At 41.2% G+C, this 13506-nt stretch overlaps 1 protein-coding gene across 1 annotated transcript; it reads left to right on the forward strand.

Annotated features, from left to right (window-relative positions):
* The first annotated feature begins 640 nt into the window (after nucleotides 1-640).
* hspb7 (heat shock protein family, member 7 (cardiovascular)) lies at nucleotides 641-13061 on the forward strand. The gene is made up of 3 exons (XM_072586559.1): nucleotides 641-983; nucleotides 4996-5129; nucleotides 12668-13061. The coding sequence occupies exons 1-3, from the start codon at nucleotides 785-787 to the stop codon at nucleotides 12851-12853; spliced, it is 519 nt and encodes a 172-aa protein (XP_072442660.1). The 5' UTR covers nucleotides 641-784; the 3' UTR covers nucleotides 12854-13061.
* The last annotated feature ends 445 nt before the right edge of the window (nucleotides 13062-13506 follow it).

Raw genomic sequence — 13506 nt, forward strand, 5'->3', positions numbered from 1 at the left:
AGCATGAGCCACGATGATCAGAATATTCAGATCCAGCTTTACACAAGTCAGGATCCATAACCCCAATTATAACACATTTTTAACATATCTTCAGACATTAAGCTCCAAGTTCAAATCCAACTTCTGAAAGATATTACATTAATTTTCCAGTGTTTGATTGCTTTAAGCATGAGCTTACTGGAAATGATAAAGTTTCTGACCATTTGTAAAACATCCAGGTCAAAACAACCAGATGTTTTACATTCTGCTGACTTTTGTAGGGACTGTTTGAATGAATTGAATTGTTTCTTCATTAACTCAATACACAATCATTTATGTTCAAAATGTCACTTGAATCCTTACAATTGTTCCCAAACCAGCACTTCAAGTCTAAATAAAGCTTTTTTTCCAGTATCAGGACAGTAGAGCTGCAGCTTTAACAAGAATTGCAGTGCTGGGAGACCAATTGCTTTTTTAAGTTCTCCATCAAACTGAGCTGGAATGTTTGCTATGAGAACACATTCCTGATCACTCCATTTGTTTGGAGGACTCTGACGACCTTTTCATCTGTTAGAATTTTCACAACTGCATGCCTGATGTGGCCAGAGCTAAATTTAACATCAAAATTTGACTTTGGCAGTCAGACGCATTGGCAGGAGTCTGTATAAAAGCTGAGGAGAATACAATCAGAGCACAAAAGACGACTTGGTCTTTGGAAGCATATCCAATATTTCCTGGCCATCCAGGGTTGCGAGAAAGGAGCTGGTGAAATTGAGTTTTGAGATTTAAAGTTTATCTGCCTTCCATGAGTGTAAAATCCTCGACTGCTTTCAGATCTGAGCGTTGCTTTCATCAGAACACCACTTCCTCCTCTTCTTCTTTGGGTCCAGGTTTGGATCAGTGCATGGATAAATCAAGAGGTCTCTTTGGGGACGAGTTTGAGAAGTCCTCAATCCTCCATGGAAGCTTCTTGAGGCCCCGGAGTGAGCAACTTGGATATTCAGGTAAGTGCAATCTGTCAAGAGCAATGAATACCTGTACTGACAGTTATCAACACCAGAAATTGAATGGGTCTCCTCGTTTGATTATTTAAGGTGATGCTGTGTCTGGCATCTGAAAATAATTCACACAGAGAATCAATCTAATTCCACAAAAACAGAAAGTAATGATCAACAAATCTCAGAAAAATCAAGTCATTGTGACCAAGAGTGCAATGATATTCCCCAGGCAATTATAATTAAACACAGCTTAAATACTTTGAAGTAAAGATAAAAATGCAAGTGAGGAAGATAAAGTTAAATGAAAGTATTCTGCAAAATTTAAATTAAAATAATTTATACTTTGAAATGATGTCCATACATTAGCTTATTTTGGAAGTGTGCATTTAACTGAATGTGTGGTTATGCATCTGTATTTAAGTTCATACAGGGTATATATCAAGACATGTAGAAGTGACAATAGAATAAGAATAAATTCTACTTTTGTATGTTAATCATGGGGCAGGAAACTAACTAAGGTACAAAACTAGTCAACATCTAATAAACAAAGAAGTCCCATAGTAGAGCAGCAGATTGAGAAAGGACAGAGAAAAAATCTTAGGATCAAAACCTTCCGACCGCCCTGAGTTAATTTGGTACACTGACTGTGGGAGTGAATTTTAGTTCTGCATTACTGTTTCAACCTTGGGCTGACATTCCAAAGTTTAAAATGTTAGCCATTTTAAAATGCTTGTTTTGAAACTTTTTTTTGTGGGACTGTGGATGCCAGTGAATATGCAAAGCCTGAAAAATTACTTAATTTGTTTTACTACATTTCTTGTTTGGAGGGATGCTTGACTGCAATTACACTTAAATGTTACTCTATATAACACAGTCAGATGTTTATCCTTCCAATAGCCAAGTGTAAAAATTGCATATTGACCTACAAACATCTTCCTTAATCTGTACTTGTAGAAACCATGACAATATGCTAAACTTTTTAGTAACACATCATTGTAAAACAATTTGAAAATCTCAAGTGTATTTCAAAAGTTGAGATACTTGACCAGTACAATGAGTTTCAATCTACGTTGCTGATCGATAAAGTTAGTGCTCTGATTATCAAGGTCATAGATTACAATATGTATAAAGATTGAATAACCTCAGGCGACTGACTGTGTGGAGTTTGCACATTCTCCCCGTGTCTGCGTGGGTTTCCTCCGGGTCCAGTTTCCTCCCACAGTCCAAAGATGTACAGGTCAGGTGAATTGCTCATGCTAAATTGCCCGTAGTGTTAGGTGAAGGGGTAAATGTAGGGGTATGGGTGGTTTGCGCTTCGGAGGGTGGGTGTGGACTTGTTGGGCCGAAGGGCCTGTTTCCACGCTGTAAGTAATCTAATCTAATACAAAATCCCTAGAGTTCAGAAGTTGCTCAGTGTCTTTTGTGCACAGATGTCCACACGGATAAAGGTACTAGCATGAAGTAAATATGATTTTAAAAATTAAATACACTGAGAAAAAGGGAGCAGCCGTCAGGGTTGAGTGTGTGAGTCACCGTGTTCACACAGAACAGCAAGGCACCATCTAGTTCAACCTCAGGTGTGTTCATCTTCTATTTTCTGCCTGAATGGAGGTCTGACCCACACAGCGCCATGACCTCCACCACATGTAAGCCCCAAATCTATCCCAACCAGAAAAGAGATCAAACCGCACACTGTCAGCAGCAATCTGATCCACATTGGCCATACAGCTAATGGAATACGTCGTTGTCATGTCTGTGGATCATGGCCTTTGATCAGCAATGGACATGTCTTGCTTTAATTCCAGCTTGCTTTTTTTTCACAAAGAAGACAACACAGATAAAATGATGGTGGATGTAAATTCAGTGGCTGCCTGGAGAGATACCATGGAATGTCACACCTATGGGTACCAAGGAAGCTTCAAAGAGATGCATTTAAAAGGGAGAAATGTGCTACAAACTGAACTACCATCACTGAGAGTTATCTCAGACAGTGAACATGGTGGGAGTAAGGACAGCACTCTGGTTGAGAAACATGGTTTGGGTCTTCCCTTTCAAGAATACTCAGGAATAAGGGTGTCACTTCTGGTCTGTGTTTATTAGTGGCCTGGCATCCTAGTGTGTGGATGAGTGTGCTGTGAAGGTCACAGTTTTGAGAACAGCCCATTAAACACCTCTGAACTGAAGGTACAGAAAGGGAAAATAATCTCTCTTGAGTGCTGCCAGCCAGCCACTGCTGAAAGGAACAAGGACAAAAGAATCTCAATCAACCTGCAAGGTCAAGAATCTCAGATTGACTGCCAAATGGTAACTACAGGTAACTACTCAAATGCTACTAGTACATCCATTGTGATGGCTGCAGCATTTTCCTATCCACCTTTCACAAATGACACAGGGACTAAGTTGTATATCATTTTTTAAAATGTTATCATTATTTGGAGTCACTTCTTATTCCTAAACTGTGCATATTCTAAACTGTTGCATTGTTATTTCTTCCTGCATTTTAATAAGTAATAAACTCATTCTTTTGTTAACTTAAGAAAGCCTGGTTAAGGTGGCTCCTTTTAAACCATGAATTGATTTGGTCTGGGAGGAATGCATTCACAAGGAAGGGACCTTTTAAAGTTAACTTTGTTGTGACCAGCTAAGGAATCGAGTGAATAAAAAGGGGGAGACAGTTTATCCCTCCTCCTATGGGATCTTGACAATTTGGGATATCCCATCTAGAATTGTAATAATTTAGGGAAATGGGATCTGGTCATAACACTGTCCCCCCAAGAATTCCAAGATGCTATGACAATGTACTTTTCCATAGATGGAGCTATAAGTAGTGACAGTAGAGGTTCAGATTTTCTTACTATCACATGATTGACCAGGAATCTCTCTTGCTCATCCTGCCATTGACACTGGAAGGACGTACAACTTGATACTACTTGTTATGAATACATCTCCCTTGGTCATCAAGAATTGGAAGGGCTCTTCAATCCCGAGTGTCTGACTCAGAGGCAGGGACAGTCGTCATTTTATCACCAGATCTCCTCATGGGTTGTTAGCCAATCACATGGTTGGTGATGGAATTATTACAATTAGCATCCTTTTCTTCAGCGAGTGATGGGCAAATGCATGGGGTTTAGGGAAAATCAGTCAAAATTTCTTCCCCGATCTCTTTCTAATGACCCTAGTGGAGGAGTACATTGTGGACTGGCTGATCAAGAGTCAGATGAGATCAGCATCACATTTCAATATCGAAACGTTGAGGTTTATTCAAGAATGGTCACTTTGGTGAGATGTTCTAAGTTTGCCAGCATCTGTCCAACCACACTTAACTATTTTCAGAAAAGGAGGGTGGGGGCTATGAAGTTTAAAAAAAACATAAAAAATATATATTAAAATATCCAAAGAGAGATAATGAAGAAGATAATGAGAAACTGGGAGAAACTAGGAACAAGTAAATATAAATATGTTACAAAGAAAACAGTTTGTAATTGACCAGACCTCATTATAAAATAGTTCTGCTCGACCTTGTTTAATTTTCTGCATTGTTTGTCTACATCTTATCTCTATAGCATGACAGACTCCATTAAAGGCTCCTGAATAAGATCTGGATAACTCATATTCCAAATGTAACTCCCTACTCACTTCTTGGCATACTGCTTCATCAGATTGAGAACTGTGGCGGCCCATAATAAGCCTGCAGCTGGAATGTTAATAGGATAGAAAAGGTCACTCTGCTGCTTTTGAATTAAAAGTGTCTGGGCACGATAATGACTCATGCATTTTAACATATTGCTGTAGATATCTTTCACATGTTAGATACCAGAGTGTCAGCTTGGCTTATCATCGCACTTATATAGAATTGACTCAAGCATTAATTTTCAATGACTAAGCATCTGCATAGGACTGCATCCAATTAGAATGGAAACCGTCCAACTCTCCAACTTATGCAATAGCATACATTACAGACATTGCCAAATACAAACATAGCTGATGGGATTGTTCAATGTGTTTTACCCCAAAATAGGCCGCCCAGGAAATACTGGAAATGTAAAGACCATGGGAGACAATTACCAGTTCACAGTAGATGTGAGTGACTTCTCACCTGAAGATATTATTGTTACCACCTCTAATAATCAGATTGAAGTTCATGCTGAAAAGGTAAGGCACCATCATCAAGCCTCGATTTGTAATTTGCACATCGACAATGTGGTGCTGGAAAAGCACAGCAGGTCAGGCAGCATCCGAGGAGCAGGAAAATCGATGTTTCAGGTAAAAGCCCTTCATTAGGAATGATTGCTCATACTGATGAAAGGCTTTTGCCCGAAATGTCGACTCTCCTGCTCCTCAGATGCTGCCTGACCTGCTGTGCTTTACCAGCACCACACTTCACTTTCGCCTTGTAACTTGTACGGTCGAGCATACAATTGAACATCTCCAAAGCACCATATCAAAGCCTTCTGGTCATAAGTACAATTTTCCTTCAGTTCAAAGAAGATTGCTGAAAGATTCTTATCATCTATAAAAAGAAAGACTTGCATTTATACAGCATCTGTCATGACCCCTCAAAGCACTCTCCAGCCAACAACGGACTATTGAAGTGCATTTCCTGTAACAACGCAGGAAAAACAGCAATCAATTTGTACACAGCAAATTCCTTCAAACACAAGCATGATCATTACTAAATAATCCATTCTGTATGATGATGTTCACTATCAGAGAAATATTGGCCCAGGACTCTGCTTACTATTGTTCAAAATTGTGTAATGTTTGCTATTACAACACCTGTTTAATGTCCCATCCAAAAGATGGTGTCACCAACAGCACAGTACTCCCTCAACGCTGCACTGGAATATCAGCTTAAATTTTGTGCTCATGTCTGGGTTTGGGACTTCACTTCTGACTCAGAGGACAGATTCCTGTTCCCTCCTGTGCTGGGTTTGTGCTGAGGGGGATGGGCAGGAGGACACTGCCAACTTCAAGCTTCCACCTCAATTCAGCCCAAGGCAAAAAGGCACATGGATGGTCTTTGTGCCCTGTGCCCATTTATGCTCTCACGTAGGAACTTGGTGCTGCCACTGGTCTTGACCCAACAGGGGGTTGCCATGCAACATGCATAACAGGCAAACCCTGGCATGCTTTCTGATCAGAACAGTATCAATTGGGAATACTTTGTTCAATGATGCTCAGTGTCAGACTGTAGGACCCAGCAGGGATTCAACCCCAGGGCATCAATGTGGACTTCACCAGTTTCCTCATTTCCCCTTCCCCCACCTCACCCCAGATCCAAACTTCCTGCTCAGCACTGTCCCCATGACTTGTCTTACCTGTCTATCTTCCTTTCCACCTATCCACTCCACCCTCCTCCCTGACCTATCACCTTCATCCCCTCCCCCACTCACCTATTGTACTCTATGCTACTTTCTCCCCACCCCCACCCTCCTCTCATTTATCTTTCCACCCTTCAGGCTCTCTGCCTGTATTCCTGATGAAGGGCTGTTGCCTGAAATGTCGATTTTACTGCTCCTCGGATGCTGCCTGAACTGCTGTGCTTTTCCAGCACCACTCTAATCTAAACTGAAGGACCCAGCGTTGGGAAGGAGCCGGGGAATCCATCTGGAGCTGCCCGCAGCTCTTGCTGCACTTCCCACGACCACATCCCAAATCCTCTCCTGCCATCTTTTACCAGTGGCTTTGGTGCTGGCCCTTGGGTGGGTGCCATTCCAACAGAAGTCACCAACATCTCCTCAGTGGGCAGGATACAGCCCCTCGGACCTGATGTTGCCAAGCCTGCAGGATTAGCCTGGAATTTCTCACATAATTGAAGAGCAATCTCTAAGAAACCAGTGTGTGCGACGTTACACAGATCATGTTTCTTTTGTTATATACTTTCAACGTCTCTTTTTAACTGATATAAAAATATTGGAAATAGAGGGAGACAGAGGCAGTTTGGCTGACAGTCAAGCATCACAGAATTGATTAATGAGGCTTTTTTCTTTTCAGTTGGCATAGGGTAAGCATGAGAGTGGGAATGTTGTCAAATTACTGGCTGGAATTTGGGGGAAATCGTGTATGGAAACCTTCAGGAATAGATTTAAGCACAGCAGCAGGCCTACAGGGCTCCTAACTCCAGAGAAAGTCCCAGAGGCCTATCGAGAGCCTGATTAGCACTTAATACAGGTGGCCCCAGAGAGAAGTGACTTGGGGTGTCACCGGCTCACTCAATCGAATGATTTAATTTCCCAAGTTGGACAGCTATTGCGGATTGCATTAGGAAACAGAGATTGTTTTGCAAAAAAAAAGTCATCATTTTGTTCATGACTGGACTAAAATTTAAGATTTTTGTACTGCGGCTCCAATTATTTGTTGGTTAAGTCCCCCATCACCGGCACAGGATTCTGCCTAGGGATGAGTGTGCTTCCAGTTCCACCTCATCCCTAAAATACTATTAGTCCGCACTGGTACATGGCATGGTGAAAAGTTGTCCATAGTGAAAATTTCTCCACATCCCACATTAGACCTCCTGAAATTAATTTGATTTACTGTAGGTTTTAAACAATCTTAGTCAGATCTTGGACTCAACTGGGGCATGTGCTTTCTCTCTTTTACAAATGAAAGACAGGTGAGCTGGATTTTATCACTTCTACAAATAACTCTGACACTCAGCTCACTGCCACTTAAGGTCTAAACTTGCTCAATCTCAACTCTTTATCCCAGCAACAAATACACCAAGATCAGTCTCAATACTCGATTTCATTCTAACAATTGCAAATTCTAAACAGATCCAAAGCTATTTTCAGCTGAATTAGTGATTTATTTTCCACAAATATCAAAATCAGGGATATGGCACAGAAGGCGGCCATTTTGAGCCATCATGGCCATGCCAGATCTTGAAAGAATTAACTGCATTCCCCTGTCAAGTATTTATCCAACTCCCTTTTTGACCATTACGATTGAATCTATATTCACTGCTCTTTCAGGTAGTACATTCCAGGTCATCAAAAGTTGCTGCATTCCAAAAAAATGACAATGCTTCATAAAAATTGGTTTCAGAGGTCTTTCATCATCTTCTCATTTTATACAAAACAGAAGATAATGCTGCCATCCTGCCAACATCTACAAGATCTTCTCTGTGCTGTATCGATAAAGGTCTAATCTGCCTCAATGCTTCACTCTGGCCCAGTACTCTACTCCACGTTTTCAGACTAAGCCCAGCTCCTAGTGATTCCATACTTGCACTGAATCGGACCAGACACCAACCAGGAGGTGCTGAAAGGTTGTGCAATAAAGAGTCTATCTCTTGGAGGGAATATGCTGTGAGGTAAAGGAAGGTGCAACACTCATAGACTTGAGTTTTGGAGCAGGGGGTGAAGTCCCAATGCCCTATTGCTCAGTCTTCTCAAAGAGCATTTTAGCTGCCAAAGTCATGCCCTTACTTACGAGCTCTGCTGTGTGCTAGTATTCCCAGCCAAAAACAAATGCCACCAGAGTAATCGGAAAGCTGGATGGATACACAACTGGTGAGACATTTTTCTCTCTTGGGATGTGCCTCCCACTATTCAAATCCTGAAATTATGCCACGGTTTCTCCCATATCCTTTACATGTGATAAACCTTCTTGAGAAGACTTACAACTGTCTCACTTTGCCTCTCCAATTTGTACCAGTCTTCCAGTTTTACAGCTAAGAAATGTACATCACAACACCACTTCACATTTCTACTCTGCTCCTCTCTTGCTTAAGAGGACATCAAGTCTTCTAAAAACAGTGGAAAGCAACAAAAGTGGACCACAGAACATTGATCATGTACTTCAACTCACTAATTGTAACACCCAATCACATTTTGATACTCTCAAAATTATTTTGCATGTTTGTCAGGTTGTCAGTTCCAATGTAGTTGTGTTTTTTTAAAATAAATTTATGACTCCAGACCTATAGCAATGAAGAGTCAACCACCTTGCTGTAGGTCTGGAGTCCCATGTAGGCCAGACCAAGTAAGGGCAGTAGATTTCCTTCCCTAAAGGGCAACAGTGAATCATCTGGGTTTTTATGACAATCAATGATTAGATTGTTATCATTAGACTAGTTTTTATTTCAGATTTATATTTAATTCAAAGTTCACTGTTTAGCCTGGGATTCTTGATTACTAGTGCAGCAACTTTACCAATAAGCACCCCTCCTCCCCACCTGAGATGGCTAACAAGCAACTGATTTATAGAGATAAAATTGTTTGAAGAAATCTCATAAATGTCACATGGGGATATTTGTGCACAAAACCCAGAAAGCCATCTGGGTGCAGTAGGTGATCGAGAAGGCTAATAGAATGTTGGTCCTCATTTCAAGGGGATTGGAGTATGAGTAGGGAAGTCTTACTGCAGCTGTACAAGGTGCTAGTGAGACCACATCTAGAATACTGTGAGCAATTTTGCTTCCCTTATTTAAGAAAAGATATGATTTCAGTGTAGGCAGAGTTCAGAGGTTCACTCGCATGATCTTTGGTATGAAGTGATTGTCTTTTGATCAAAGATTAGACAGATAGGGACTCTATCCACTGGAATTTAGAAGAATGAGGGATAATCTCATTGAGACATATAGGATTCTTAAGGGGTTTGGCAGGGTAAATGCTGAGAGGATACCTCCCCTCATAGGAGAGTCAAGGGCCAGGTGGCACAATCTCAGGCACAGTGACTTAGTGACTAGTACTGCTGCCCCACAGAGCCAGGGACCCAGGTTTGATCCCACCCTTGGATGACTGTTGGTGTAGAGTTTGCTTTTCTCCCTGTGTCTGCGTGGATTTCATTCAGGTGCTACGGGTTTCCTCCCACAATCCAAAGATGTGTGGATTCGGTGAATTGGCCATGCTAAATTGTCCAGAGAGAAACAGGCTAGGTGGATTCACCATGGGAAATGTGGAATAGGGGTGGTGAGGGCGTGGGTGTGGGTGGGATGCTCTTCAGAGGATCAATGCTGACTCAATGGGCTGAATGGCCTCTTTCTGCACTGAAGGGATTTTATAAAGGAGTGCCAATTTACGACTGACAAGAGGATGAATTTCTTCTCTCAGAGGGTTGCGAGTCCTTGGAACTCCTTGCCACAGAGAGCTGAAGGGGCAGAATCTTGTGTATATTTAAGGTTGAGATAGATTCTTGATCAGTCAGGGAATCAAGGGTTATAGGAAAAGGCAGTAAATTGGACATGAGGAATGAAGGATCAGCCATGATCCTATTGACTGATGCAGGAATCTCAAAGGGCCAAATGGCCTACTCCTGTTCCTATTTCTTATGGCCTACTACATTTGAAAAATGTATTCCTGGGACATGAACAACATCAACAAGACAGTATTTAATGTACAGTCAGCCCCAGTTTTACTGAGGATATTAAATGTTGACCAACCACAAAGCGTGAGGCTGAGATCAAATGAAATTTAGGTAGTCCTGTCACCTCCTGATCTAGTCCCACCTGCCAGCACCCAGCCCAATAAAAAAAGGGACTAGATTGGGTTGGGATATCTGGTCGGCATGGACAAGTTGGACCGAAGGGTTGTTTCCATGCTGTACATCTCTATGACTCTATGACTCTAATTACATTAATGAAAGAGCTTGGGTTATTCCCATTCCAACCCTTCACATTCCATAAAATACAGTTAGCTCAGCAATCCAACACCATCAACCAGTCTGGGAATTTAAGGAAGGTTAAGATGCCAAAATCAGAGGCTTATCTAGCATTTTGAAAAAAAATGAACTCTTTACTATTTCAAGCTATAGAGCTTGTTAAGCAGCCAATTAACCACAACCTTGTTGTCTCACACTCCATTTCTTGGTAGTCAGATGGGAAAATGTTTGGGAGTAACTCACTCTGCTTATGAGGAGGCAACTCTTACGTGATTGAAAAGACCTACATGCAGGACTATAGATACATGTAGCAGCAGAGTCTGCTGCTAAAGGTGGGAGCGCCGGTTATTATTAGACTTTATTTATTCACTGTGTTTAGTTTATCGTCACAAATAAGGAGACAGTGAAAGGAGAGGGTTCTTTGAATTGGTGGCAGTGACTGACTTTCAGTTTGTGGCTTAGCCCTTCGCCCAGCTGATATCTGGCCTAGATGCATAATTGGGTGACGAATCTCCAATCTGAACATAAATTGTGCCCCTATGTGTTGAACAGTCCAATATTTCATTCACCAATTGGCACAGGCAGGAGGAGGTAAACCACACACTTCCAGTTACACCTCTCTCATCCCACCAGAAACAATAAAATCCAGGTCCCATCTCCCAATTTGCCATTATGGGAATATGGACTCGCTAAGACTGAGTTGCTGGATCTAGTCCTGCATCAACTAGGCTATTGTAGCAACTGTGTAAGGTCACTATGAACAGAAAACACAGCCCAGAACCAAATTTGACATGAACTGTAGATTAAAATGAATTGCTATAAAAATTCAGCAGGTCTGGCAGCATCTGTTGGAGAGAAAACAGAGTTAACATTTCAGGTCCAGAACTGATGGTAGCCAATATACTGAAGACAAATGGTGGAGGCAACAGGGATGTGAAAAGTAAGCGATAGGTGGAAATGGAGCCCAGAGTGAGAGAAAGTCAGGTAGGCAGACAAAGGGATGGATATTTCAGAAGGGAAGCCTGTAGCCTTCAGGACTCAATATCGACTTCAACACCTTCTTCCATGTCCTTTACCCACACCAAAACCCCAGGTCCTGTCATGTCACGGGCTACTTTCAACACAGGGGCCATTTCTGATGAAGGGCTCTGGCCTGAAACGTCAGTTTTCCTGCTCCCTGGATGCTGCCTGACCTGCTGTGCTTTTCCAGCAACACACTCTCAACTACTTTCAGCACAGCCAACCCATTTTCACCTACTTACATTCCCCATTAGCATCTCTTCTTTCCTCCTTTGTTTTACTTTAATGAAATATAGATATGTTTTGCCTGTTGGAAAATGTTGGAACAAGTGGTGCAAAGCTCATTGCCAAAACCACAAGCTGGGAAATTGGGGATGACGTCCATGATTATCTGTCTGATAAGTTTAATAGGCGGAACGTTGCGAGCTGCCACATATGCTTTCCCAAAATGTGCTGCTACAGAAAGAGAAAATTAACCCTTTAACACACACTTTGTCCATGTATCACTTTTATCATTCTTCCCTGAATCTCTCCTGCTAATTTAGGAATAATAAGTGGTCAAATTATTTAATTTGTGCATCTAGCCTACAATCTACGTCTAATTTAACACTAAAGCAATTAAAGTGTTAAAGACTGTCATGTCTCTAGTACTATTTTATGACATTGAAAATAGTATCAGTACAAATTGACAGCTCTTGTACTCACAACAAGAAACCTACCGCACATTATTATCACAGTCTATACATTTATGAGGTCATATCCTTGAGGAAATATAGCACATTGGCTAAATGGCCTCATTTTGCTCTTATATCCTGTTGTCTGTTAGGTTTAGCAGCATTTCTGGAGAGAAAGTAGTGTTAATGTTTCAGATCCAGTGACTCTTCTTCCATTATTAAGGAATTATTAACTCTGCTTCCTCTCCACAGGAGCTGCCAGAAGTGCTGAGCTTTTCCAGTAATTTCTGTTTTTCTCGTACAATTTCATGTTGGCTCAGTCCACATGTGGGAGTAGGCACCATGTTCTCACAGGTTCAATACAAATATAAAGCAATTTTTTTTTTAAATTTTCAGCTTGCTGCAGATGGAACTGTCATGAACACATTCACACACAAATGTCAGCTACCAGATGATGTGGACCCCACCTCTGTGACCTCCGCCCTGGGTGATGATGGGATGCTGACAATTAAAGCAAAGAGGCACCCAGCCAAGCACACTGAACATGTGCAACAGACTTTCCGAACTGAAATTAAGATCTGAGCAGGCAAGGGATGAGAGCTACGTCATGGTAATGCTGGGTGGTGTTTGATAATGCCAGTGGTAGTGATTCAGTCATGCAGAATACTGCATGTGCTGGTGTCTAATTCACACCTCACCCTACCAACATACCATTGTAAAATATCATCTCAACTCTTGTAGGCATGGAAACATTGAGCAAAGCCTGTGCAATAAAATATTTGACACTTTCTATCAGATTATTTAGTAATTCCATTTATACTATGTATCCATGACTAATCTATGACTCACAAGACAGTGGCAGACTTGTTTGAATGTTTTCTTGTTCCAAAATGACTGATACTTTCATTACATGGAGAAAACAAAGCTCTGAGTGTGTGAATGGTCTTCTATTGTAAGGTAGAATAGATCAGAAACATTGGTAGATTATTTTATCATTTGACCCCTCCTAGGTTTAATTTTCCTGTGTATGTGTTTTGTATATAGATTTGCATCATAATGCTGTATTTTGTTCTTTGACAAGTGATTAATTTCTGTCACTTAGATGAGTGTATAAGAGTGTATGCTGCTAATAGGGAAATAGTTTCAGAATACAAGAATATAAGACTAGTTAGGAATAGGAAAGGACCATTAGGTCCAATAGCCTTGCCATTTTGTCATTGATTAAACGAAACATT

This window comes from Chiloscyllium punctatum, chromosome 16, assembly GCF_047496795.1.
Source record: "Chiloscyllium punctatum isolate Juve2018m chromosome 16, sChiPun1.3, whole genome shotgun sequence".
Taxonomy (NCBI): domain Eukaryota; kingdom Metazoa; phylum Chordata; class Chondrichthyes; order Orectolobiformes; family Hemiscylliidae; genus Chiloscyllium; species Chiloscyllium punctatum.

Excerpts from the sequence above, each read along its gene's own strand:
- hspb7 (XM_072586559.1), top strand. The coding sequence starts at position 785 with ATGAGTGTAAAATCCTCGACTGCTTTCAGATCTGAGCGTTGCTTTCAT. Across the intron at positions 984-4,995 it reads TGAGCAACTTGGATATTCAG|GCCGCCCAGGAAATACTGGA; the intron begins GTAAGTGCAATC and ends ACCCCAAAATAG. Across the intron at positions 5,130-12,667 it reads TTGAAGTTCATGCTGAAAAG|CTTGCTGCAGATGGAACTGT; the intron begins GTAAGGCACCAT and ends TTAAATTTTCAG.